Source organism: Pelodiscus sinensis, chromosome 7 (assembly GCF_049634645.1).
Source record: "Pelodiscus sinensis isolate JC-2024 chromosome 7, ASM4963464v1, whole genome shotgun sequence".
Taxonomy (NCBI): Eukaryota; Metazoa; Chordata; order Testudines; family Trionychidae; genus Pelodiscus; species Pelodiscus sinensis.
Window position 1 is genome coordinate 46094193 of NC_134717.1, and position 26300 is coordinate 46120492.

Here is a 26300-nt window from a genome sequence, read left to right on the forward strand (position 1 = left end):
GGAAGGGGTCAGGGGTGGAGTGGGGGGGGATGCGCCCCTCGGCGCTGCAGGACCAACCCGGCAGCACCCCAGCTGCTCTGCCTCAGTCTTCCCCAAGTCAGCCGCTGCTGAAACTGACCAGCGGCTGACTTCGGGAAGCCCGGGGAAGAGCAGCTGGGGTACTGCCGGGTTGGTCCCACAGCGCCGAGGGGCAACGCTATGGGACCAACCTGGCAGCCCCCCAGCTGCTCTGCCCCCGGCTTCCCCGAGTCAGCTGCTGGTCAGTTTCAGCAGTGGCTGAATCGGGGAAGCCTGGGGCAGAGCAGCTCCAATTGTCCGGCTGCTCGGAGCACTTCTGGGTTCCAGATGGTGCCGGACCATCAGAAGTGCCGTACCATTGGATGCCAGACCACTGGAGTTTTACTGTACTAGTTTAAAATGGTATTTTCCTGCCTGGATTGCCGTAAGATTCCATCATATAAAGATACCTTAAAAAGCCAATATGTTTCTAATTACACCTCTTACACACCAAGTAAAAAAGATGCCAATGCTACTGCCAGACATTATTTATATTAAAATCCATATTGTCAACTCTCATTTTTCAGCAAAATTTTTATTGCTGTGTCCTGTACTGTGGAGTTATATATTTTATATTATAAATAACAAAAACCCACTGACTTTAAAAAGGAAACATACAGCACTATACCTATTACATGCAATTACTATAAATATTTTTTTTATTTATGCAGCGTTTCACACTGTACGCACCTTACATTAGTTTCAGTTTCCTAATTCATTTCAGTCATGTCCTATCATTCCCCATTCTGAAAACCATCACCATCTATTTGAGATGCCAAGGAGACAGGAATTTCTTACAACAGACCTTATTATTTATCCTGCATAAATACAGTACTTGCTCTTATTGTCAGTGCATAGTAATGTCAATATATCAACTACCAGTGGCACAACCATAGCACACACAGTATTTCTAGATAAGCTCTTCAGGTGGGGGGATGGGCTCAATTTTGTTCAAATGCAGTTAGCAGTGTTGTTAGCTACTATTTTATTCCACTTCATCTCTTTCCACTAATTTATCTGCCTCCTAATCTTCTACGTCCCACCCCACTTTTCTGACTCATTTATACCTTCCCTTCATGCTCTCCCTCAGATTCCTCATTTGCATGGACCCTCCCGCCATATTTTCTCATCCTTTTCACTCAGTCTTTTAACTCTTGATTCTGTCTCAAGACTTCGCACTCCTTCCTATGCTCCACATTCCCCTGCACATGCACACATTTTCTCCTTCTTGCCCTCTCTGTCCTTGCAAATTCACCTGATCCTCATAGAGTTCCTCTCTGTCTCCAAACCACACAAATGGGTATCATCTTCCCCAATGTAAGCTTGGCTTACTTCAGTATGGGAAAAATGGAAGACAATGGTCATCTTTGCTATAAAAGCAGCCTACAATTTCTCCTGAACAGGTTGTGTAGGCATTTTATGGCTTCAGTCCTGCTGAAAACACGGACAAAATGGGAATCATTGACAAAGACAAACAAACTAATGAAAATGAAAAGTTGTTGGGTGCTGCCTTATCCACATATTACAGAAAAAGGCATCTTCTAGACTATTATATTTTAAACGATCTTGAGTCCATGCAGTTCCAAAAAGGGAAATCTATGGAGACAGCTGCATGAAGGAATATCAATATGTATCACTAGATGTGCAAAGGAGTATTTTTGGCCTTTAGCTATATTACCGAATCCACAATTAATTTCTTCCTTTAGCATTAAAATATTGTGTATTTAAATTTGCTGTCTATAGTAGTACAAAACTACATCTTGCCTAACAAGCAGGAACCTTTTTGTTAACCTCTGCAAAGTTCACTCCCTCTCTAACTTGTCTACATTAGGAAATTGTTCCTAAAATTACCCACTACAAGTTGAACCTTGCTAGTCTGGCACTCTCTGATCTGGCAACATCCGGGGTCCAGCATGATTTTAAGAACATGGATGTCCACATGTCATGAGTATGGCAAAGTTTCCTGTGATCCCATATAGTTTGCTTACAGCTATCAGTCCTGACTCTCAGTGTTCCATGCTGTTATTTAGCTGTAATTTTCCCATAAATGTCTTATAAGAGACCAAAAAACAGGACTGTGTAGCACTTTAAAGACTAACAAGATAGTTTATTAGGTGATGAGCTTTCATGGGCCAGACCCACTTCCTCAGATCAAATAGTGGAAGAAAATTGTCACAACCATATATACCAAAGGATACAATTAAAAAAATGAACACATATGAAAAGGACAAATCAAATTTCAGAACAGAAGGGGGATGGGGGGGAGGTAAATGTCTGTGAGCTAATGATATTAGAGGTGATAATTGAGGAAGCTATCTTTGTAATGGGTAAGATAATTAAAGTTTTTATTCAAACTTAGGCGTAAAGTGTCGAATTTAAGCATGAATGACAGTTCAGAGGATTCTCTTTCAAGTGTAGTCTTAAAAGGCCTTTGAAGCAGGATGCAGGTAATCACCTAATAAAGCTCATCACCTAATAAACCATCTTGTTAGTCTTTAAAGTGCTACTTAGTCCTGTTTTTTGTTTCAGCTACACCAGACTAACACGGCTACATTTCTATCATTATAAGAGACCAGTAAGCAGTGGAAGTGTTGGTAATGCTTCTAGATAATAGTGACCTCCCGTGGTTCGGAAAATTCTCTAGTTTGGCACTGTTTAGGTCCTGAGGGTGCCAGCCTAGAGATGTTCAACCTGTACTGTCACTAACGCAGTTCCACTGGTGGCAACTCTAGCGTATACAAAATCCGGATAGCCACTGCTTTTTGAGCGATGTCATGCAGACTTGCTTGGTGGGGTTAAGATGCTTAAAACACTAGCTACCTACAATCCTGTCCACCACCTAGAATACACCGTTTAGAATCCTAGATCACTAGTGCTCCCATCAGTAGAACTGAACCAATTATAACAGTACTGGGAAATCTTGCAAACAGTGTCTAACCTGAATATAACCATAGGATCTTGTCAAAGACCAAATTTACAGTAAAATTAAAAGATCATTAATAATAAATGTCCTACAATTTAATATGGCTATTTAATTCAACTAGACTGCTTAAAAAGTCTAAGCAAATGTGTGTTATTCAAAAGTTATTCACATTTTTGTTGGCACCTAAAGATTTGAAATATGTTTGTTGTTAAATTTGTATTTGTAATTATGGATAATCATTTTCTGCAATCACAAAATAACATGAGACCATGTTTATAGCATGGCCATCAACTGTGGTGAGGATATCAGATCTTAAAAATATAGCATTTGATTTTTTTTCATTCCTACCTCAAGTCTTTATGAAGTAAATGAAAGAGCATATACACAAATTTTGGTTTTCTTGAAAAATGCCAACTGATAATAGTGAGACACTGGGACCCGACCACATCATTAATAGAAAGCAACAAGCTCATTGCTGCTGTGGGTTACAATTATATTCACTTCAGCATAAGGATGGGAGAGCAGTACTTTGTTAGTAGCTCTTCCACAGATGTATAAGCAGAGCTGAGAGAACAGATCCTCAATTAGAAAGCCTGTTTATATTGTTGAAGCAAGATACAAACTGATTTTACAATACGAATAGACCCAAAACTTACAATAAATACACAAGAAAAAAGATATGTGGGAAGAGCACGTTATGATAATGTAATACCATAAAGAAAAAATTCATTCATTAGGTGGGTTCCTCTCCCTAAATAGAAGACTTGATCCTTAATAGTGGGAAGTTTTTCTCAAGCTACCAGGCAAATGAACACACAAAATAAATATAATCTTACTTTTTCATCGTCGTCAGTAAAAGGAGCACCTCCAGGAATTTTATTTATCGCTTGGGCAACACCAATAATCTCTCCATCACTGTTTCTTATGGGCATGCATAACAGTGACTTTGTCTTGTATCCAGTCAGTTTGTCAATCTCATCATTAAAGCGACGATCCTACACAAGGAAATAAGAGAAGTATTAACATGTGCATCATACATTTCTGAGTTTTCTTCAAGGAGAGAAGTTCATTGAATGGCTTCTTCACTTAATGTCTTTTTTTAAACAGATGACATTATATTGGTACCTTATTCCCTTTTATCATAGCATACCTAATTTGTGTTTTCCATTGTTAATATAATGCAAGAGATAGTACCAGGTTTAATACAGCCTTATGCAGTAGGTCAGTACAAGACCTATACATCACTTAAGCCCTCAAAAAGGATGCAGGGGTTGACTTCATCCTTAAGGCACTGAATAGAAGACCCCCAAAAGACAGTAGGAGAAGAAAATATAAAGGGAAAAGCTTGTAACAATAGAGCAGAGATGTGCCTTTGAGAAGGAAGTCAGAAGCATCATTTCTTTCTAGTCTGACCCTCTTTTTCTCTTTCTTATTGACTCTTGCTTCAGGATGTATTACCTCTCATTTCCCAGTACAAAAATGGAGCTGTTGTCTTCTTCCTGCACCTCTTCTGAAGAAGAGTGTGTCCTGACTCTCTCCCTCTGCCCCAATAATTTCCACACAACTGGGTTCATTTTCTTCAGAGATCCCTGAGGCTATGTCTACAGTACCCTCCTAGTTCGAACTAGGAGGGTAATGTAGGCATACCGCACTTGCAAATGAAGCCCGGGATTTGAATTTCCCGGGCTTCATTTGCATAAGCGGGGAGCTGCCATTTTTAAAACCCCGCTGGTTCGAACCCCGTGCAGCACGGCTACACGGGGCTCGAACTAGGTAGTTCGGACTAGGCTTCCTATTCCAAACTACCGGTACACCTCGTACGTCCATGAGGTGTACCGGTAGTTCGGAATAGGAAGCCTAGTCCGAACTACCTAGTTCGAGCCCCGTGTAGCCGCGCTGCACGGGGTTCAAACCAGCGGGGTTTTAAAAATGGCGGCTCCCCGCTTATGCAAATGAAGCCCGGGAAATTCAAATCCTGGGCTTCATTTGCAAGTGCGGTATGCCTACATTACCCTGCTAGTTCGAACTAGCGGGGTAGTGTAGACATACCCTAACATACTTAAGAATTGAAAACTCATGTGATTCATTCACTCTGCCTTCCATGAGATCAGACCCTGAATATGTTTCTCTCAATCTCACTGATTTACAGTAAACTTATCATAATTTATGTAACCATATAATGTAAAAAATTTCAGACAGAAGTACTATTTTAAGGTGACCCTTTAAGCTTGTATTTTCAGTGCGCTGCCATATTGAAACTGCACTATGAGTTATGAAAAATAGACACCAACTGAACAGAATCTTACATTGTCGAACAACTTTTAACTGCGAATAATGTCAAAGTAGTGCCCAAGGCTTTAGTCAAAATTAATGCCCAACCAAATTCTTCTGCAGCACACTGAAAATGTAGGGACAAGTACTGTTCACTTGCAAAAAACAAAGAGGAGTCCTATAACACCTTAAAGACTAACAGCTTTATTTACAAATAAAGACTAACAGATTTGCAATTAAATCTGTTAGTCTTTAAAGTGCCACGGGACTTCTTGTTTTTGCAGATACAGACTAACATAGCTACCCCTCTAAGATTTGTTCACCTGAAGATTCTTAAAATACAGTATATATTAACCGGTTTCCTTTTCACTTTAAATTTGTACAGTTTCAAAGGAGTATGTTTTCATTGTAGCGTGCAGGGATTTCACAGCACAACTCTCATTAATGTTAATGGGAGTAATGTGACTGAATCTTTACAGTGAAAATACCCCCTTAAGCATTACGTGCAAGTAGTAATTTATTCAAGCAATTTTCAAAATTAATTTCTTGCCATTTTGTTTATTTTTACTTTATACACACTAAGCATTCTGTTTTATGTTTATATAGACCAGGTGTTTGTTTATATTAAAATGGGTGTGAAAGTTATATTTTCAGTATTAAGCCACACTCATCTATCCTCTATGTTATAAAATGCTTTTATATATTTCCAGATGAAAAACTGAATAAAAATAAGAGTTCATTTAAAATTCCCATAGGAAATCATAAAAAATGTGTACTTTTGCTGAGAAATTTGGATAATATATTTCAGATGTGGAGCCTCTGTATCATAGGCCACTAACCCACAGAAAAAAAATCAAGTGAGGGCCACACACAAGTGAAAAGTAATTTTATTTTGTATTTATGAGAAAAAAAATAAAAAAGTTGAACTCACCCTCCCAGGCTGAGGGGTGTGGAGGCTAAGAGTGTCTCCCTGCAGCAGATGAGCTGGCACCCATGGGAGAGGTGGGAGCCCTGTGGGAGAGGTGGCAAGACTTGCTACGGGCCAAATGAAATTAAGCAACAGGCTGGATCATATGTATGGGTTATATGTTCCTGCTTTGGTGTATTCAAGGCTTACTTCAATCTACATTAAGAACATAAGGAACCTCTCAAAACAGGATGCTAGAAATCAAGGTAGGAATTATTTTTAAATCCAAGTATCCTAGGAATTTGACCAACAGGCAGTATACTAAACAATAAACACACCAAAAATCAAAATGCTAAAATTTCATCTATCTGTAAGTTCTTTTATACTATTAATGTTTTACCTAAGCTAAGCATGATCCTCACTAAAGAGGGATCTATATGAAAGCTAAATCTCTGATAAAGCTTGCTGCTTTAGAGCACTGGAAGAAGACATCAACTTTCAAGATTGAAATTTCAAATAATTCAATAGACACTAGAACTGCTTTTATAGCTAATGATTTGTTGTTGGTTTTTTTTCCCTTTATAGAAAAACTTTTTTGTTTTGTTCCCATTCCAGTGGGAGGATCAGACTAGTGAACACACAGTACTTATCTCCAAGAGGCATTCAGATACTCTCCAGTGATGCATGCATGCAAACAGACATATAAAATAAATTAACAGACACAAAGTGCACACCCATAGTACCTCACTGCAGGAATGTAACAAGAATTGTTAATCAAATATCATTAGTTAGTTTATAAACCTTTAATATCCTCTTCCTAAAGTTTTAATCTTTATTAGAAAATAATGTAATTACCCTACAGAACATTATTTCTGAAAGAGTTATATGATGAAGATAAAAGATGTAATTACAGATGCTAGGTGATACATGCATAATGGACCTTGTGAGTACTTCACAAATAGCCTGTGTATATTTTTCTTCCCCAAATATGGAATTTGCTGGGGTTTTGCCCAAATCATCTTTTCTCTTTTTTTCCACATTAAATCTGGTACATTAAGGAAGTTTTGGCATACTACATGAGAGCTAATATTCAAAATGGGATTATAAATCTTTGTAGTACAACATCAACTGTTTCTGGAAATCAGAGATGTACACATTTTTAGACTTTTCCATTAGGGATTCACTGTGCATATTCAGACTGTAAAAACAGTAGAGCCGAACCTTGATTTCTGATTTGTCCATAATGGGCTGAGTGCTTTTTGGTTCTATATACAGGCAGTCCCCGGGTTACGTACAAGATAGGGACTGTAGGTTTGTTCTTAAGTTGAATTTGTATGTAAGTCGGAACTGGTACATATTGTAGGGGAAACTCTAGCCAAACATTTCTCCAGAGCTCAGTTTTATTCTCCCACACCTCACTTCCCTCAGTCCTTTATTCTCAAGCTGAGGTGTCTGCTGAGAAAAGCCGCTCCGCGTCTCCCTGGTCTGCTGGGGAGGACGCTAGCTTCGCGTCTCCCTGGTCTGCTGGAGGGAAGCAGTTAGTGCGGGGTTGCCTCACCCCGTTTGTAAATAGGGATCCGATGTAAGTCGGATCCATGTAACCCGGGGACTGCCTGTAATGTTAAAAGCTATAGATCTGAATTCTCTAGTACATTTAAAAATATTTCTGATCTCATATGATAAGATTAAGTCACTGATAACTGGACCCATGTAAAATACATTATGCTAAATCAGGGCTACTCAACATGTGGCTTGTGGCCTGTTTGCAGCCCGGTGCAGATTGGGTTTACGCAGGGCTTAACATGTGGCTCACAGGTGGTATTCTTTGAACATGACCTCCACACTGTATAATGGCAAGTCAATATAATGGTCTTCTGTTTATATGCGTTTTAGTAGTTAAATTCCTGGACTGTCATTGCTCATTAAAAGTGCTGTCATATGGGTGGAAATTGGTTAAATATTGCATTTTACTAATATCACAGAACTGACTTAAATGGGGCTTGTGCGTTGTGTAGTCTTGCCTTAATCTTTGTATTCATGCCAGTCAGTGTGAAAGAATCTATTTGCATGTATTTGCATATATATTTGCATGAACATGCAACCACACTTAAGTTGCAGCCTTTGGCACATGCTGTGAGTATCATTGTGGCCCCTAGAACTTCTAAAGTTGAGTATCTCTCTGCTAAACTATACTCATCACTTAAAAGTGAGTAGTATAAATTCCTTTCCTTTATGAAAAAACTAAATTCAAGATGGGGGAAATTCATCCACATGCAGAAGACCGTGTGACCAGGTATATCAATCCTGTACTGGCAATACAGGAATTAACAAACTGTTTTGGGCTCCAGAGGCCACGCCCCCTCTTTCTTGCTGGGCATGCTCCTGGTAAAGGGAGCATATAAAAGGAAGCAGCTCGGCTCAGGCTTGATTGTCTGAGAAGAAGATTAGACATGCACTGCAGGCTCTTGCATAGGAGCTGCAATGACTCCAGACAACAGAGACCAAGTAACCTGACTACACTACACCACACAGAACCAGTTGACTATGGGGATTGAAGGAGACACTGAGCCAAGTTGAGGAGAAGCCCAAGGCAGGCCTAAAGGTAGGAAGCGATCCAGGGGATGCATTTTGAGGACATGAAAACCTAAATCCTGCACTAGGGTAATGGGTTTCATAGAGTGTTGGGTGAGAATCTTGGGAAGCAGGGTGGGCCCAGGTTCCCCTATCTTCCCTGGATTTCCTGGTGGCACTGCTGCTCAAGGAGAGGGAGGCCCTTCGTAACTCTTGTCATTAGAGATGTTAGAGTATAGACGATTAACCAATAAGCTGATGCTTATTGATTAATGGTATCAATTACACTCAGCCAGTTCCCAGATGGCCAAGGGCTATCCGACGGAGAAGAGGCTTTGTTGCCACAGTGGAGCGTCTTCCCTAGGAGTTGGGCCAGCAGAGGCTGGCAGCAGGAAGTTTCACTGTGGGCTTTGCAGTATAAAATTAAGTTTTATGCGGCAGAGTCTGCAGCATGTGTAACCACGTAATGGTTAAGATTTTTAGTAGTTATGTGATTACCCTATTACACTATTTTTAACATCCCTACTTGCCAGTAGGCATTGCTGCTGCCAGGGAGAGGGGGATGCTTTGGATTAGGGATGAGAGGGTACGTCTACACTACAGCGCTAGTTCGAACTAACTTAGTTCGAATTAGTTAATTCGAACTAAGCTAGTTCGAACTAACGCATCTAGAACTAAAAACTAGTTCGAACTAGCGTTTTGCTAGTTCGAACTAGCAAGTCCACATTGAGTGGACTCTGAACAGGGCTTAAGGATGGCCGGAAGCAGTGCCGGCAGGGCATAAAAGGAGGACTTAGAGCATGGAGATGCTGTCTCAGGCTAGCCGAGGGCTGCGCTTAAAGGGTCCCGACCCCCACCCCGGACACACAGTTCTAAGGGGTGCCCCGCTTGCAAAGAAGTTCTGGCTTGGAGTGCCCTGAGTGCCCACACTGGGCACATCACACCACTCGGCCATCAGCCCAGCTGCACTTGCCGCAGGCTGCCATCTGGGGAGAGGGAGTAATTGGGGGGCTGCAGGAGAGCTTCCACCCCCAGAAGCCCGCAGAGCCAGCCCAGTCCTCCCCATCGGGGGCTCGTACCCCATTCCTCCCTCACCTCCTTCCACTTACCCTTCCTTAGCCCCCCTTCTTATTGATGTACAAAATAAAGATAACGTTTCTTCCAACATTGACTGTCTTTATTGAAAAAAAACTGGGGGAGACTGGGAAAAGGAGGTGGGAGAGGGGAAGAGAAAGGCTGGGAGAGGGGAGGGCAACTAACATGATCAGGGGTTGGGAACAGGTCCCAGATGAAGAGAGGCTACAGAGACTGGGACTGTTCAGCTTAGAAAAGAGGAGACGGAGGGGGGACAGGATAGAGGTCTCTAAAAGAAGGGGTTGGGTGGAGAGGGTGCATTCAGAAAAGTTCTTCCTGAGTTCCCATAAAGAAGGACTAGAGAACACCAAAGGAAAGGAATGGGTATCAGGCTTCAAACTAGTAAGAGAAAGTTGTTCTTCTTGACAAAGCAAATAGTTAACCTGTGGAACTCCTTGCTGCAGGAGGCTGTGAAGGCTAGAACTGGGACAGAGTTTAAAGGGAAGTGAGATAAAGTGATGGAGGTTGGGTCCATGGAGTCCTATTAGCCAGAGGGTAGGAGTGGTGTCCCTGCCCAAAGTTTGTGGAAGGCTGGAGAGGGATGGCACGAGACAAATGGCTTGGTCATTGTCTTCGGTCCATCCCCTCCAGGGTCCCTAGGGTTGGCCGCTGTCGGCAGACAGGCTACTGGGCTAGATGGACCTTTGGTCTGACCCAGGACGGCCATTGTAAGCTCAGGGCTCAGTGTCGGGGGTCTCAGTGGACCCCCTTGATTTTCATGCACACCTGGTCCTGGGTGGCCAGGCTGGCAGCTCTCCTGCCCTAGACGGCCACTTTCCTGTGCCTAGTGCAGAGATCGTGGACGAGGTCCACGATGTCCGCACTAGCCCAGGAAGGTGCCCGCCTCTTGCGGTCCAGGGCAAACTCCCGGGAGCCGCCAGCCTGGTCCCGGCAAGAGGGGGTGGGCTGGGGGGCATCGGGTGGGTGGCTCTGTGCCGTGCCAGGTGCAGGGTCTGCTAGCTGGGTGCTGGCAGGCTTGCACCTGGCACGGGCACCGTAGCCAGCCCGTGCCCCTTTAAGGGGTCCGGGGCCGGGAGGGGGGCATAGAGTTTCCCTGGTGTTGGCCAGAGTGGCCACCAGGGAAACCTGGGGAGGGCTAGCCTCCCACTAGTTCGAACTAAAGGGCTACACAGCCCTTAGTTCGAACTAGCTAGTTCGAACTAGGCGTTAGTCCTCGTAAAATGAGGTTTACCTAGTTCGAACTAAGCGCTCCGCTAGTTCGATTCAAATTCGAACTAGCGGAGCGCTAGTGTAGCACCTATTAAAGTTAGTTCGAACTAACGTCCGTTAGTTCGAACTAACTTTGTAGTGTAGACATACCCTAAGATATTATGTAATTGAATAGTCATGTAACTGCATGAAAATTTAGCACATACACAACTATTCGATAGTCCCTGGGGGCAGGACCAGCAGCCAGTACACTCCCGGCCCCACTTCAGGGAGCGTCCTGCAACTCTGCACTGTCTCCCTGCCCCTCCCTCATCAGAGGCAGCAGTGCGGGGTGGCAGGCAGCAGGTCTGCGTGGGAAGCTGGTTTTTAAACTGGCTCCTCTTGTGGATGAGACCTGCTCCCTATAGGACTGTGCTACTTAGGAGAATTTAGGATTACTGAGCATGCTCAGAGACACAGAGCATCCTGAGTAGCTCTGCTGAAGCCCCTGCCCTTCCTGTGTATTAGTTTCTGCTGACTACATTTTACAGGGGGTTTAAGGGGGCAAAACAGAGGAAGGAGGTGACCAGCGTCTGAGCAGAGGGCAGAAATTTACTGGTCTGGGGGATCAAGCCACTTTATGGTGAGAAAGAAGAGGGGTGGAGGGAAAAATCAGGAACAGGGATAGGAGCTGGGGGCTAGCTCAAGGGGGAGATGCTGCCAGTCCCTGTGCAGGGGTTTTGCCCCACTCACAGAGAGGGGCAGAGGTGGTAAGAGGCACTCCAGAAAGATGGCCAGGTGCTGAGTGTGCAAAGGCAGAGGTGGGGGGCAGAGAGGGGTTTTTATTACCCCTCTGTGGGCGCTATATAGGAGTAGCTTCCTGGCTATGTTCTTAAAGGTACAGCTGTGCTAATTCATTGGCTCTCACTGCTAGGCCCCCGCGGCCCCTCTATCTGTACTGGTATAGGGACAGGAGACAGAATGTTGTAAAAATGTGGCATGCAGGGTTTGATGGAGTGAGTAACACATCTGGAGTATTAAAAAAACTCTTATTAGTCCCCCCACAATTCCTGGTCCCTCATCACGAGTGTCTAGGACAGACAAAGTAACAAGCCTTGTAGCTAGGGGAGTATGTGTGGAGGGAGTGGTTAACAACTTGACTTTAGTAAAGTTTTGTATACTAATGTAGATAGAGCTACAAAAATGTGGGTGCAAAACTGGTTTGAAAATAGTGCCCAGGGTGTAGTTATCAGTAGTCTGCCCATGTCAGAAGGGCATAATGAGTGGTGTCCTGCTGGGACCAGCTCTAGATACATATCGATTGAAAATCTCCATTCATGCTTTCGATAATGGCTTTGAGGGGTCAGAAGGAGGGGTACAAGAGGGCACAATCCCCCAAAATGCATTGCGGGAGTGGAGCGATGCAGCCGGGGAGCAAAGAGAGTTGTTGCGTTTCCCCACTGCTGCCGGTACATGCAGGGATGAGGCAGGGCAAGGGCAGAGCAGGAGAGAGGAGGAGCAGGGGTGGGGTTGTCCTGGCCTTTGCCCAGCCCTCCAGGTCCCCCCTTACCAGTCACCTCTGCTCAGAGTGCAGATGTGGATGTGAACACTTTGGGATGTGAATGATAACACATTAGGAGGGCTTTTCAAGTGCTTTGGACAAGTTAAATATGAGTCAACCATGTAAAACTCCTGCAAAAAAAAGCAAACATTGGTGTTGTAAGCAAGACACAAGAAGTAATTCTTGTGCTCTACTCCGTGCTGATTAAGCCTCAACTGGAACACAGTGAGAGAAGGCTGAAACATGAGAACAATCACTGGGTCTATGGGAATTTGTTATATCCTGGTTTTAGTGTTTTACAATAGCAGTTTTGGACATTTTATACTTGTAACTGCTACCTGTAGGACTCTGCTACATTCAGTAGCAATGTCTTGTAATAGCAGTTTTCTTACAATTCTACATATCAGTAATTGCAGTTCTATACAAAGAACGGTATATAATTGCTTTCTGTAGGATTGTGCTACTTCTGGTAGCAATATCTTATATTCCTTACGATCCTACAAATCAGTAACTACTCCTGGTAGCACAATCCTAGAGGGAACAGGATTGTACATACCGCTGTCTGGGACATGCTTTCGTGGAGCACCATGGGGGGAAGGGTGCATTCACAGCACAGGAGTGGGCTCCAGCAGGACAAGGAGCCCAGTGTAGCAGTGGGCTCCAGTGGGGCTGGCACGACAACTGGAGCCCATCAGGGCCAGTGGGGACCAGCAGTCGGGAGCCTGGCAGGGACAGCACAGTCAGTAGCAGGGAGCCAGCAGGGAGGCCGGCAGCGGAGGGGGGAGGTTGATTTTGGGTTGATTTGGTTTGTTTTTCAATACTGCAACTTAATTAGGAATTGTTCTTCTTCCTTGGCTGTATTTATGCCTCCGGAGGGTACTAACTGTGCTTTGTTTCTAGAAAGAGTGGATTACTAAACTGTAATAATTGATAAAGCAATGAGATTCTTTTGAGTCCCTTGTCTGACCATTTCCTTAATAGAGCCAAAAAGAAGAAGAAGATGATAAATGGCTTTTAATAATGGCACCAAGTGCCCAGTCCTGAATGGTACTGAAAGCATCCTGCAAACTGCTCAGTTTCCTTGCAATAACTTCAATAGGAGTTGAGAGCCTCAGTTTGCTAGTAAGAGGCACTCTGCACTAAGATTATTCCTATAAACAGGATCATATTCTGTATTAACTCATGCAATAAAGTGGAACTCAGTGCAATTTTCACAGAGTAGTCTTTGCCAGTTCAGAAAATGAAATACTATAAAGACATGATTCCATCAGGCCACTACAACTATTTCTTTATTATATCTGAATTATTATAATTCAAATACTAATAATATGTTTTGCATTATTGAAGAGACAAAATAGAGTCCCTGCCCCAAGGATCTTAGTCTAAAGCAAGACAGAGTAGACAGGATATGCCAGAATGACTGGGAATCTTTATTTTACTAATAATATTATTATTCATGCACTGCTTGTGGGCATCATGAAAGAAATGAGCTGTAAGGAAGGATAAGAATTAAAACAGGTTGGTATCTTGATAGGCCAGAACAGGGAGAGCTTTTATGTATATGGGGAGATTCGAGGAAAAGACATAGAAAGCTGCAAGACAAACAGATCAATAGGCCAAAAAATTAAGAATATTCTGTTTACCTCAAGAATTCCTTTCTTTGAGTAATAGGGTCTGCATGCCTTATAAGAGCCTCCGGAAAAGGGTGCTTTTTCCGGAGGATCGGGGCCAGTCTAGACGCTCTTTTCCGGCTTTTTTAAAAGCCGGAAAAAAGCGGCGGACATTTTTATTTAAATGCCGCGGGGGATATTTAAATCCCCCGTGGATTTCCCTACGACGACTAGTGAAATTTACATGCCCCTTCCGGAAGAGGGGCCAGTGTAGACGTAGCCGATGTGTTTCCTCTGCCCCGTATGGAAGAAGCTCTGGATGCCTTAGGAGGAGCCAGATATTACTCTACACTAGATCTTACTTCAGGATATTGGCAGGTAGAAATGGCAGAGGAAGATAAACCCAAAACTGCATTCATCACCTCCATGGGGCTGTTTGAATGTAATCGGATGTGTTTGGTCTACAGAACGCACCAGCTATCCTCCAGAGGTTGATGATACGTGTTTTGGGGGATCTAAACTTCTTAGCAGTATTGATTTATCTCAATGATGTCATACTGTTCTCCAGTACTTTTGAGGAGCATCTGCAGTGCCTGGAGATGGTTTTTGACAGACTCCACCAACACAAGCTCAAGCTAAAGCCCAGGAAATGTCATCTGCTACGAGAAAAGGTACGATATCTTGGGCACATAGTATCTGCCCAAGGGATTGCGACAGATCCAGATAAGATTCAGCAGGTGAGAGACGGGAGGATCCTTGCTAACAGGAAGGAAGTGTTACAGTTTCTTGGATTCACTGGCTACTACAGACGATACATCAAAGGCTACTCCAAATTGACAGCCCCATTATTCAGACTAACTGGAGGGGGCACCCAGACCAGAAGGAGAAATCAGAGGGGTCCTACTAAGATACCAAGTTTTGCTTGGACAAAGGAATGTGACCAGGCTTTTACAGAGCTAAAAACAAAGCTGACAATGCACAAATATTAGGTTATGCTGACTCTAGTTTACTATTTATTCTTCAGACAGATGCATCTACGGAGGGGCTAGGAGCTGTATTGGCACAGGTTCCGTTAGGAAAGGAGAGAGTCATAGCTTATGCCAGCAGGCGCTTAACTGCCTCAGAAAAAAATTATCCTTCCCATAACCTGGAGTTTTTGGCATTAAAATGGGTAGCTGCAGATAAATTTAGAGACCATCTTCCAGGACACCAATTCATAGCACTAACTGACAACAATCCACTGACCTATGTTACTACTTCTGCTAGGTTGGATGCAACTAGTCAAAGTTGGATGGCAAAGCTGGCAGAGTTTAACTTTGACATAAAGTACCGGCCTAGGAGAAGCAATGCCAATGCCGATGGCTACCCTTGGAGGAGGTGGCTACTGTTCTGAATGCCGGATGCAATATGTCCTCCATAACAACCCAGGGTGATAGCCAAGGGAGAGCAACAGACGGAGCTGAGCCACTCCATTGGCCAGGCATAGAGTTAATCCCAGGCCTGTCTAATACCAGTAGGCCCCTGGAGCTAGTATGTATTGACTTTCTCACCCTGGAACCATCCCGAGGGGGCATCGTGAATATCCTTGTAGTTACTGACCACTTTAGTCGCTATGCTCAGGCGTACACTACTCGTGACCATTGGGGGTTTAAAGGTGATGTGGAAACAGTTCATCTGCAACTTAAATGGGCTGTTAGGGAGAAAAGAGGAGGAAAGCGATTCAAGTAAACAAAATGATTTTTCAGCTGGTACTGTATTTATATTGTGGAAACACAATACATTCACATGAGAGAAATTACCATGTGACCTTAATTATATTCACATCCTTCTGTGCCCGTCTTTCCCTCTGTTAGTTGCATCACTTACTGCTTCACATCTAATTAGACTGCAAGGTCTTGGGAAAAGGACTGTCTTCCTAAGTGTTAGAACAGTGCCTTGGGGCCTTTAGATGCTACAAGAATATAAGAATAATTATCTCAAACATTTGCTTTGGGATGTCAATTTTAACCAAAAACCCAGTCAAAAATTAGGAAATAGTCAGATATGAAATTTTTCTTCTTTACAAATGGTATTACTGCATTTTCATTTAATACTAATGCAAGGATTTCTGAAGTGCGATCTGTCACTGATTTACTAACATACACTATGCCAAAAAGATGTCACTGTTTCAATCCCTTTTGGTATTTTGCAGTAAGAATTTCAGATGCAGGAGACCCATTCAAAATGCATTCATTAATACACTTAACAGTTGGAATTTCAGGACTGCCAACAGAAATATAATGCATATATCAGAAACAGTCAATCTGAAGGACAAACCTTCTCTTGCCTGAAATTGTTTTATTGGTTGTAAATTCCTCGTGGGGGAAATGTTGTCCTGTAAAATGTGATGGTCAACCAGGGAAGGAAAAACATACCTGAACAGACCTGATCCATCAATCTAAATGTCAGTATTTTAGCAGCTAGAGCAATTGCACTGTGGGCAGCATCCTCTCTGCCTATCTAGTCACACTTACTGAGAATATAACAAGAGTTCTAGTCAGCTATTACCATATACAGAGACAGATCAAGGCACTGGCACTTAATGCTTATGCCAAAGGCTCCTGCTCCTGGAATCAAGTGATTGTATCTGAATCTCACTTTTTTTTTTAATGAAAGCTTAGTGTCCAGCCCTCATGGTTGTAAAAATAACATCGATAATGTAGCCACCCATCCAGATAGATCCTTAACTGGGACGATGCCATGTAGGAGTCAATCTTTTGGAGATGCTCCTAATAGGAAAAAGGGTCCTACCAGTACCCTGTCTGGAGTGGAGGGAAGAGCCTTGACCCCACTACTCCAAAGTGGACCCAGTGTCCTACTGTGTCTAGGGTCCCAAATAACCAGAGTCTGGGCTTGACTAAACAGAATTCGGATCTTGCAAGTGGACCCAAGTGGGAAGAGTCTTACATACATAAAAATCTGCTTGCAGAATCAATCATGGGAATGGTGAAAAATTTAAGTGACAACTAGAAAAAAAAAGCTGATGAATTTAGCAAAGTTGAGTAATATGATGCTTATCAAGAGCTATGACCATACTCCATACACTTTTACTAACCAGTTTTATTTTTAGTGGAAAATTCAAAAATTAATCAGTTAGGATCCAATCCTCTTCTCTCGTCTCCATTGATTCAAAGGAAGAACACGTTTGTAATTAATGTCTTCATATGTTATCTATTTTAAAATAACCCTCTAGTAAAGGTGAGCAAACTACAGTCCATAAGACACATCCAGAGCATTAGAGCTTTTACACTTCCATTGTGTGTTTATTGTTTAACTCCAAATCTGCACCAGCATTCCTAGCCTTAACTAATTTTCATTCTGGATTTCAAACTAACTATACTAAACTAGTAAAAGGCTTTCTTCTTCTCAGATTTGTGGACAAAGGAGCCAAAGCAACTGTTCATTTTCTAATGAGCTGCCTAGGATAGAAAGCGCTGTTTTCCTGTGATTATTCACCTAGGTCACACAAAAATTTCCCTAAATCAGGAGAATCTGCAAATGGTTGGCTCTAGGGGCTTCATTACCCCTAGAGAAATCTGCACAAAGCTGTTCTGGCACCAGACAGAATTTGATGCAGTAACAAAAATGTTTTCCAGAGAGACCAAAACATTTATCAAAGGCTACCACAATGGGAATTGTAGAGCTGATGCTGGGGGCCAGCGATGCATGCAGAGCCTCCACAGCCACCAACCCCTGCACCTAGAAGCCAAATGTGCTGGCCATTTCCAGGAGCCATGTGGAGAGAGGACACGTAGGGAACCTGTTTTAGCCCCGCTGTGGTAACGACTGGATTTTTACCAGCCTAGGCAGTTATGCTGACCACAGTCACCAGGGTCTCACTGGCTACATCTAGACTACATGGCTCTGTCGACGGAGCCATGTAAACTAGTTTATTCGGCATAGTCAAAGAAGCAGGAATTTTAATAATCCACACTTCATTAAAATAAAAATGGCCACCACGCTGTGCCGACGATCAGCTGATCCGGCACAGCGCAGCAGTCTAGACGCGGCGCGGTCGACAAGGGAAGTCTTTGTCGACTGCTCTGGTAACGAGGCATACCAAAGCAGTGGACAAAGGCTTCCCTTGTCGACCATGCCGCGTCTACACTGCTGCGCTGTGCTGGATCAGCTGATCGTCGGCACAGCACGGTGGCCATTTTTATTTTAATGAAGTGTGGATTATTTAAATCCCTGCTTCTTTGACTATGTCGAATAAACTATTTTACATGGCTCCATTGATTTGACTGGGTGTTCTGGACAAAACCCGGAAGCCTGTTAACCCTACCACCACCTGAATACATTCCCAGCTACTAAGTCTTAATGCTAATGTACAGGCTTTCATTTGCATTTTCGATCGGGCTCATTTACATCCCTCTTTCGACAGAGGGATGTGGTCTAGACATGCCCGAAGTGTCCACCCTCCTGGTGCCCTTTCTATTGTGCTTCTAGGGCTTTAAATCCAGTGCAGGCTCCAATCATTGTGAACACACTATTTCATAATAATTCTGCGCTATTTCAATGCTGCCTTATAGTGTGGAGGTGCCATTTTGAAATATTTATTTCAGGATTTATTATTTTGAATAAGATATTTTGAAATAATTTCCTAGTACAGACATGCCCCAGATTAACAGGCTTCTTCTCATGAAGAGTGGTTCAAATACTCCACAAGGACAACTATAACCATGAGTAGTAAGGCTAGTGGAGTAAAGCTTCAAAGCAAAATTACTTCCAGCATGCTATTTTATAGTTACAGCCCAATAGCATATTTTTCTAAGTTAACAAGCAGAAAGCTAATGAAAGGGTGGCATTGTTAAAGCCATTGCAAAACATCATTGGAAGATGAATCTGATTAAAACTGTAAAGGAATCTTTGCTGAAATAGTTTTGATACTTATAGAAATTAAAGATAGAAAAGATCTATTAAATCACCTACTTATGTTCCTTAAAAAACTGAATAAGATCATCTCCATGTGAAATAAAAAGAACAACCCAAAAGACAGTAATCTCTTCAGAAAAAGCTCAAAATATAAAACATTAAATGAAATACATTTTTGTTTCTTCTGTAACACTAACTAAAAGTATTAAAGCAGTTCTACAGATCTTCTCTGGAACATCATGTGTTGAACTAATCAATTTATGAATAAATAAGAAACAAAAAACAAACACTGATTACATCTCCCCAAATAGAAATGGATAAACAATGTCAAAGCAAAAAAACAAATCTGCATTATACAAATCACTCCAAAATGGCTCAATCTCTGGCAATTCCCTATATAAGGAATGTTGCAACCTTGCTTCCCATTCACAAAAAAACAAACCAAAACAAAAACCACCAGCTCTTCCGCCCCAAATACAAGGAAAAAAGACAGATACTGGCCAACCCAGAAATCCAGTTCCTCAAACTTCATAATCGCAAAGAAAAAATGCACATTCAATTAACTTACCATAAAATTTCTTCAATCCAAAGACAGCTATATTTTTCAAAATGAAAAACAGAAAAACAGATAAAGCCCACCCAACAATTGACAGAACTGTTCTGAAAACTATTTTACCAATAGACAAAGCAGTGTCTAATCCACACAATTCTCCAGTACCACAGATTTCAAATATTACATAACTTCATTCTGCTTATCATAAAATGTTGACTTTTATCTAAATTGTCACTATTAGTTACAGGACAGTGCAACTACTGTTCATATATTCAGTTACTATCAACTGTTGTTACATAAAATATCAGCATATTGTCTTCTCTCTTTTTTATTATTTTCCTCACATTTCTAATCTACTGAGGCCACTTTTTTCTCTTAGTTACATGGTATAAATCCTCTAACTTCCTTAATAGTTTTCAATCTACCCGACTATTTGGAGCACCTCCAATTTTAGTATTGTCTGCAAATGGTAATGTGCACATAAGCTCATTTACCAGATCATTAAGGATTTTAAATAAAATGGAATATTAATCCATACAATAAGACCTCCTTCTATTCTTCTAAAATCAAAACTACTGAAGCAGAAAACACCATTGTAACTATTTTTTCTTGTAAACTAAAGGATAGAATCTTGTACACATCTTAGACTTTTACAAACTTAGGACCAGATATTCAGCTTGTATACATTGGTATTTACTAATTTCCAGAGGACCTGGGCCAGACTGATCTTAATAATATCACCAACTTCCACTGTGTGCTTATTTTTTAACTTCAAATCTGAACCAGCAGATTTCTTTTTTAACTACGTTTTCTTTCTGGATCTCAATCTAACTTTACTAAACTAGTAAAAGTCTTCCTCCTCCTCCTCTGTGGACAAAGCAGCCTAAGCCACTATTCATTATCTAGTGAGTCACCCATGATTGCAAGCTGTGTCTTCCTGGGATCATTCACCTAAACCACACAAGGATTTCCCTAAATCAAGAGAATCTTTAAGTGGCTGGATCCATTGGCTTCATTGCCCCTAGAGAGACATGCACAAAACTGTCCTGGCATCACACATAATCTGATGCAGTGACAAATGTTTTCCAAATAGACCAAAACATTTATCACAATAAAGACAACTAAAGCATACATTTTCATAACATTATGTATTCAACTAGGCAAAGATTTCAGGGGAAATTAAGTCACTCTTATTTGAAGTACAAAAGGAGGTGCACACTGAACTCTCTTAGGCATCTTTAAAAAATCACAATTGGATTATCTGGCTAACACAGCGAAATTACAAAATTAAAATGTGGGGGAAGGGGAAGAAGTCTCTAGTCAGAAAAGGTAGGAGAAGTGGCCCTCAAGGCAATTGCTCTGATTAAACTGAGGTTCATATGAACAACTGACCTTACCATGCTGTGCCCCACCTTTTTCATATGCCCTTGTGCTTTCTGGGATACTTTTATTCCTCTACCTAGAAAAAAACTCTGAAATAAGTGAAATAGTTTAACCCTCGGGGGGGCTAATGGTTCAATTTCAGATGTACAGGCAGTCCCCGGGTTACGTACAAGATAGGGACTGTAGGTTTGTTCTTAAGTTGAATCTGTATGTAATTCGGAACTGGCGTCAGCCGCTGCTGAAACTGATCAGTTTCAACCGCGGCTGAATCTGGACGCCAGTTCTGACTTACATACAGATTCAACTTAAGAAACCCAGGCATCCCCAAGTCAGCTGCTGCTGAAACTGATCAGCGGCTGATTCCAGGAAGCCTGGGGCAGAGCAACTCTGCCTCGGGCTTCCTGTAGTCAGCCGCTGGTCAGTTTCAGCAGTGGCTGACTTGGGGACGCCTGGGGCAGAGCAGCTGGGGTGCTGCTGGGTTGCTCCAGTAGCGCGGCTCCTCGGCGGCTCTGAAACTGACCAGCAGCGGCTGAATCAGGACGCCTGGGGCAGAGCAGCTGGGGTGCTGCCGGGTTGGTCCGGAGCGGCGCTGCAGGACCAACCCGGCAGCCCCCAGCTGCTCTACCCCAGGGGTAGGCAAGAAAAGCCTGGTCTGCTCGGGGGGGGCACTAGCTGCACCCCCCCCCCAGCAGACCAGGGAGACGGGGGTGGCGGGACCGCCCAAGTCCTCCACGGCTTTGCTCCGTCTCCCTGGTCTGCTGACCTGGGAGACGCGGAGCAAAGCCACAGAGCACGCGGGCAGCGGGACAGTCCAGGCGCGCCGCGGCTGTCCCGCTGCGGGCGTGCTCCGCGGCTTTGCTCCACATCTCCCTGGTCTGCAGGGAGACGGGGAGCAAAGCCTTGGAGCATGCCCGCAGCAGGACAGCCCAGGCGCGCTTGGGCTGTCCCCCTGCCGGAGTGCTCCGCGGCTTTGCTCCCCGTCTCCCTGGTCTGCAGGGAGACGGGGAGCAAAGCCTTGGAGCACGCCCACAGCAGGACAGCCCCGGCGCGCTTGGGCTGTCCCGCTGCCCACGTGCTCTGCAGCTTTGCTCCCCATCTCCCTGGTCTGCTGGTCAGGAGATGGGGAGCAAAGCCGCGGAGCACGCCCACAGGGGGACAGCTCAAGCGCGCCCGGGCTGTCCTGCTGCGAGCGTGCTCCAAGGCTTTGCTCCCAGTCTCCCTGCAGACCAGGGAGACGGGGAGCAGCTTTTCTCGCCCCGGAGGACAGGGGCGGCAGACCGCGGTGCATCTGGGCATCCCTCCGGTCCCGTCCTCTGGGGCGAGAAAAGCCCCGTTTGTAACTGCAGATCCGACATAAGTCGGATCCGTGTAACTCGGGGACTGCCTGTATAGGTTTTTTGTAAGTTTTCAGAAAAAGAACAATGGCTGTTTATAGCTCATCCATATCATTCCTGTTAATAGCATATCCTGCATGAAATGTGGTTTTAATACACTATACTGCCTTAATATTTTACCAGAAGTGACACTGTTTCAATGCAATACATGAGTTATTTTGTATATGTGCTGGGAATTTGTTGTATATCCATTAGCTATGTGCATTTTTGTGTTGTATAATAATGTATGACTTAGCAAAATAAGCTACACAATTCACTGGGAAGAAATTCATGGTGAAATATTATTGAGTTGAAAGCAGAGAGCATAGCTTCATAATCATTTAAAAACGTCATAGACATGAATGTTAAGCTAATAACATGCATAATTAAATCTTATACTAGGATCCTGAGCTAATCAACAGCAAGGATCGGGAAAAACTTTGTGTAGCACATTGTTAGTTATATCAGTAGTTCTCAAACTGTGGGCGAGAACCTCAAAGTGAGTCACCACCAGTGTCCCCTTTAACTTTTCCCACTCTTGAGCAGAATGAATTTTGTTATGGGCACCAACGTGGAGGCAGTGTGCAACACATCATCCTCATATTGGTGCGCATAACAAAAGTCATGTCGCGGAAGTGGAGCCAAGAGGTTCCAAGTGTGGGAAGAGGCTCAGGCTTGGAGCAGAGGGTAGGGGTATGAGAGCTCTGACTGGGGGTGTGGCTTTTGAGGTGGGGCTATGGACGAAGGCTTTGGGATGCAGGAGGAGGCTACAGGATGGAGCTAAGGGATTCATAACACAGAAGGGGGCTGTGGGTTGAGGCAGGGAGTTGGGGAGCAGCAAGGGCATGAGGGCTCAGGGGTGGGCCTGGGGATGAGGGGTTTGGAATACAGGAGTATGCTCCAGGTTGGGGAGGAGCTGAAGCCTGGAGGATTGGGGTCCACGAGGGGGTATAGGCTCTGGGCTGGGGATTTGGGCTTTTAGGTGGGGTTAATGAAGAGAGATTTGGGATGCAGGAGATGGCTCTGGTTTGGGGGGGGGACAGAGTGAGGGGGAGGCAATTGGGACTCAGGCTTACCTGGGTGGCTCCTGGTCAGATGTGCTAAGGCAGACTGCTTGGTACCTGCCTGTCCTGGGGCGCAGTCCTGTGGGCAGCGGGGAGGGGCGCCTTTCTCCCAGTGGCAGCAGCTTTGGGGCTTGGGGAGAGGTCTCTCTCCCCGCTGCAGCCCTGAACCTCTGCATGGAGCTTAATGGGAAGCTGCAAAGTCGTGCAGCTTAGGAGGAACTTAGGTCACAACTAGGGATGTTAGATAGAATGTAATTAAATAGTCATGTAACCACATACAATTTTAGCAGTTACACAACTATTCAACAGTCCCCAGGGAAGTGCTGGCAGCCAGGGCGCTCCTGGCTCCACTCCTGGGGAGCCCCTGCCACCCCGCGCTGCTGCCTCTGTATCAGAGGCAACAGCACAGGGTTGCAGGCAGAGTCAGTCTGCGAGGGGGCCCAACATGGAGCAGCCTCTGTCCACTGGGAGCTCGAATCCCCCACGGACAGGAACTGCTGCCATGGAGCAGCCTCTTTCTGAAAGAGGCCCAGGCTTGCCATGGACAGAGGCTGCTCTGTGGTATGCGGAGCATTCTCTGTCCACGGGGAGCTTGAACTCCCTGCAGATAGGGGCTGCTCCACAGCATTGTCCCCTTTCCCCTCTGTGCTGTTGCCTCAGTAGCAGGCAACAAGGGGGGTATAGGCGAGTCCACAGAGCCAGCGCATGCAGAGAGCTCCAACCTGCCCCCCTCACCCTCTGCACTGCTGCCTCTCTATCAGAGGCAGCAGCGTGGGGTGGGGGCCAGGTGGATCCAGTGCTTATGGAGAATCAGCTTAAAAGCTGGTTCCCCACTGGCACCGGCTCCCATCTCCCACTGTTGATGCCTGTGCTACAGAGGCAGCTGGGGGGTGGAGAGGGGGGAAGGAATGAATGTAGTTGACAGGATTAACCAATACTCCCTAGGCTTATCAGTTTCTCGTGTAGTTGTCTACAAGTTGACATCCCTAGTCACATTTGCCAGTGCTGGCATTAGACTTGCTGGGGCATGAAACTGAAGCTGAAACCTAAGCCTTGCCATCCCAGACTGAAGCTGAAGCCCAAAGGCTTCAGCCCCAACTCCTGCTCCACACACATCCCACCTGGGGTCATGTAGCAATAGTTGTAATCAAAAGAGGGGTGACAGTGCAATAGTTTCAGAGCCATGGAGCTAGATGTATTATGCCAACTGGGATACTATCTCTTTGCTTGTTTTCCCAGAACTAAGGCAGCAATGCTGACCACACAGCGAGGCAGTATGGCTTCCCTCTGACCGAGGGGGAGAGGTACGACCACAACCCAACTACAGCAAATTATTGGATAGCGTTGGGCCTATTGTATCTCCTGATAAATAACAAATCTTCAATTTAATTTGCCTACAGATTTAGCCCAGATCCTGCAAACACTTACAAATGTGCTAAACACTTAGAAATGTGGAATTACTTTCTTAAAATTATACAAGGGGTTAAATGTTTGCAGGATGTGGGTTCTAGACTTCTGTCACCTTGAGTTAAGTCTCTTAAAATATTTCCTAATGATAAGAAATGATACTGCCCAGTATGTTTCACTGTACAGTACATTGCTAAACTAGGAATGAGTTGAATAATGTGGTGTGTTAAAGCATGGTATAGCTCCCATTCTAGAAGAAGCTACATCTGACTGCTAGATAAATGTTTGTAAGACAACAGTGCTATATAATAACACTGATAACGATTTCATTTATAAAACTGGTCAGTCGTGTTCCCTGTAAGCTGAGCACTTGTGTGGCTATTCAGGAGAGAATAAAATGCTGCTTAGCTGAGTAGCAGAGCGCCCACAGCTAGGTTTATGTTTCTACTGGTGGTGCACATTCACAGTAAAATCCTCAGTATGTCCTTAGTGCATAACAAAATTTATTCTGCACATGGATGGAAAAATCCACACATGGATGGAAAAAATTAGAGGAAATGTTGCTTGTCAGAGTATTTGTAAACAAATTACACTAAACTGAAGATTTCCTGAGGGGAAAAAAATATACAATAGCATGCAACTATGAACAGATAAAAGGAACTACTCATTTGCTATTGGAAACTGAAAGAAAATAAAACTTGAAAGAACAGATAAACCTGAAGTGATACTAGAATCATCTTACAATCTTTATGTAGTCCTTTTTAAAAAAAAATTGAATTTCTGAGTGAATGAGAACTGTAAGATTAGGTAACTGCTATACTTAAACCAAATGTATAATTTAAGTACAAGGTTAAATTAAGAAGGTATTCCCATTATTCTATGGGGTTTTATGAGTGTGCTATAATTTTTAAAGTGTTCCTATTTTTCTAAGAAAGTGATAATGTATATTCAGCCTCATCTATAAGGCTATCTTTCTGCTGGACAGACTAATAAAGTTATGAAGGATAACATAAAAGAGCCTTAACTAAGCAATAAATATACAGTAGATGTCAATGTATCTAAACAGAATGGAAAACTAAAGAATTTATGTAGGCAAATGCAGGAACATTCATTGCAAATAATGCTTGTGTGAGACCTCAAACATGTCTAGCTAATGGGGAGTTCCAGATAAAAGCCATTCAGCTAAATGAGCTACTCATGTATTTACACCTATAAAGGTATTAAACACCTACTGTGAACTTCTGAGTGCCCTCATTTGACAGTATGTGTGAATGTTATATACGCATCTCAACTCTGCTCATTGAGCTGATAGCAGCCAATACCTTGAAGAAGGAGCTCAGCATACTGTAGATTTTTATCCCAAAGTATCTCCACATTACTTTTCTTCTTCCAGATCTTTTCTGTACAGTTGTCAACTTGTCAG

General features: G+C 43.5%; 1 protein-coding gene across 1 annotated transcript in view; it reads right to left on the minus strand.

Moving 5' to 3' along the window:
• Positions 1 to 26300, minus strand: part of PDE11A (phosphodiesterase 11A) — a 233381-nt gene that overhangs the window by 198413 nt on the left and 8668 nt on the right. Inside the window, exon 2 of the mRNA XM_075933714.1 lies at positions 3817 to 3975. Within this exon, the coding sequence (XP_075789829.1) occupies positions 3817 to 3975 (159 nt within the window). The remainder of the gene's footprint in view (positions 1 to 3816; positions 3976 to 26300) is intronic.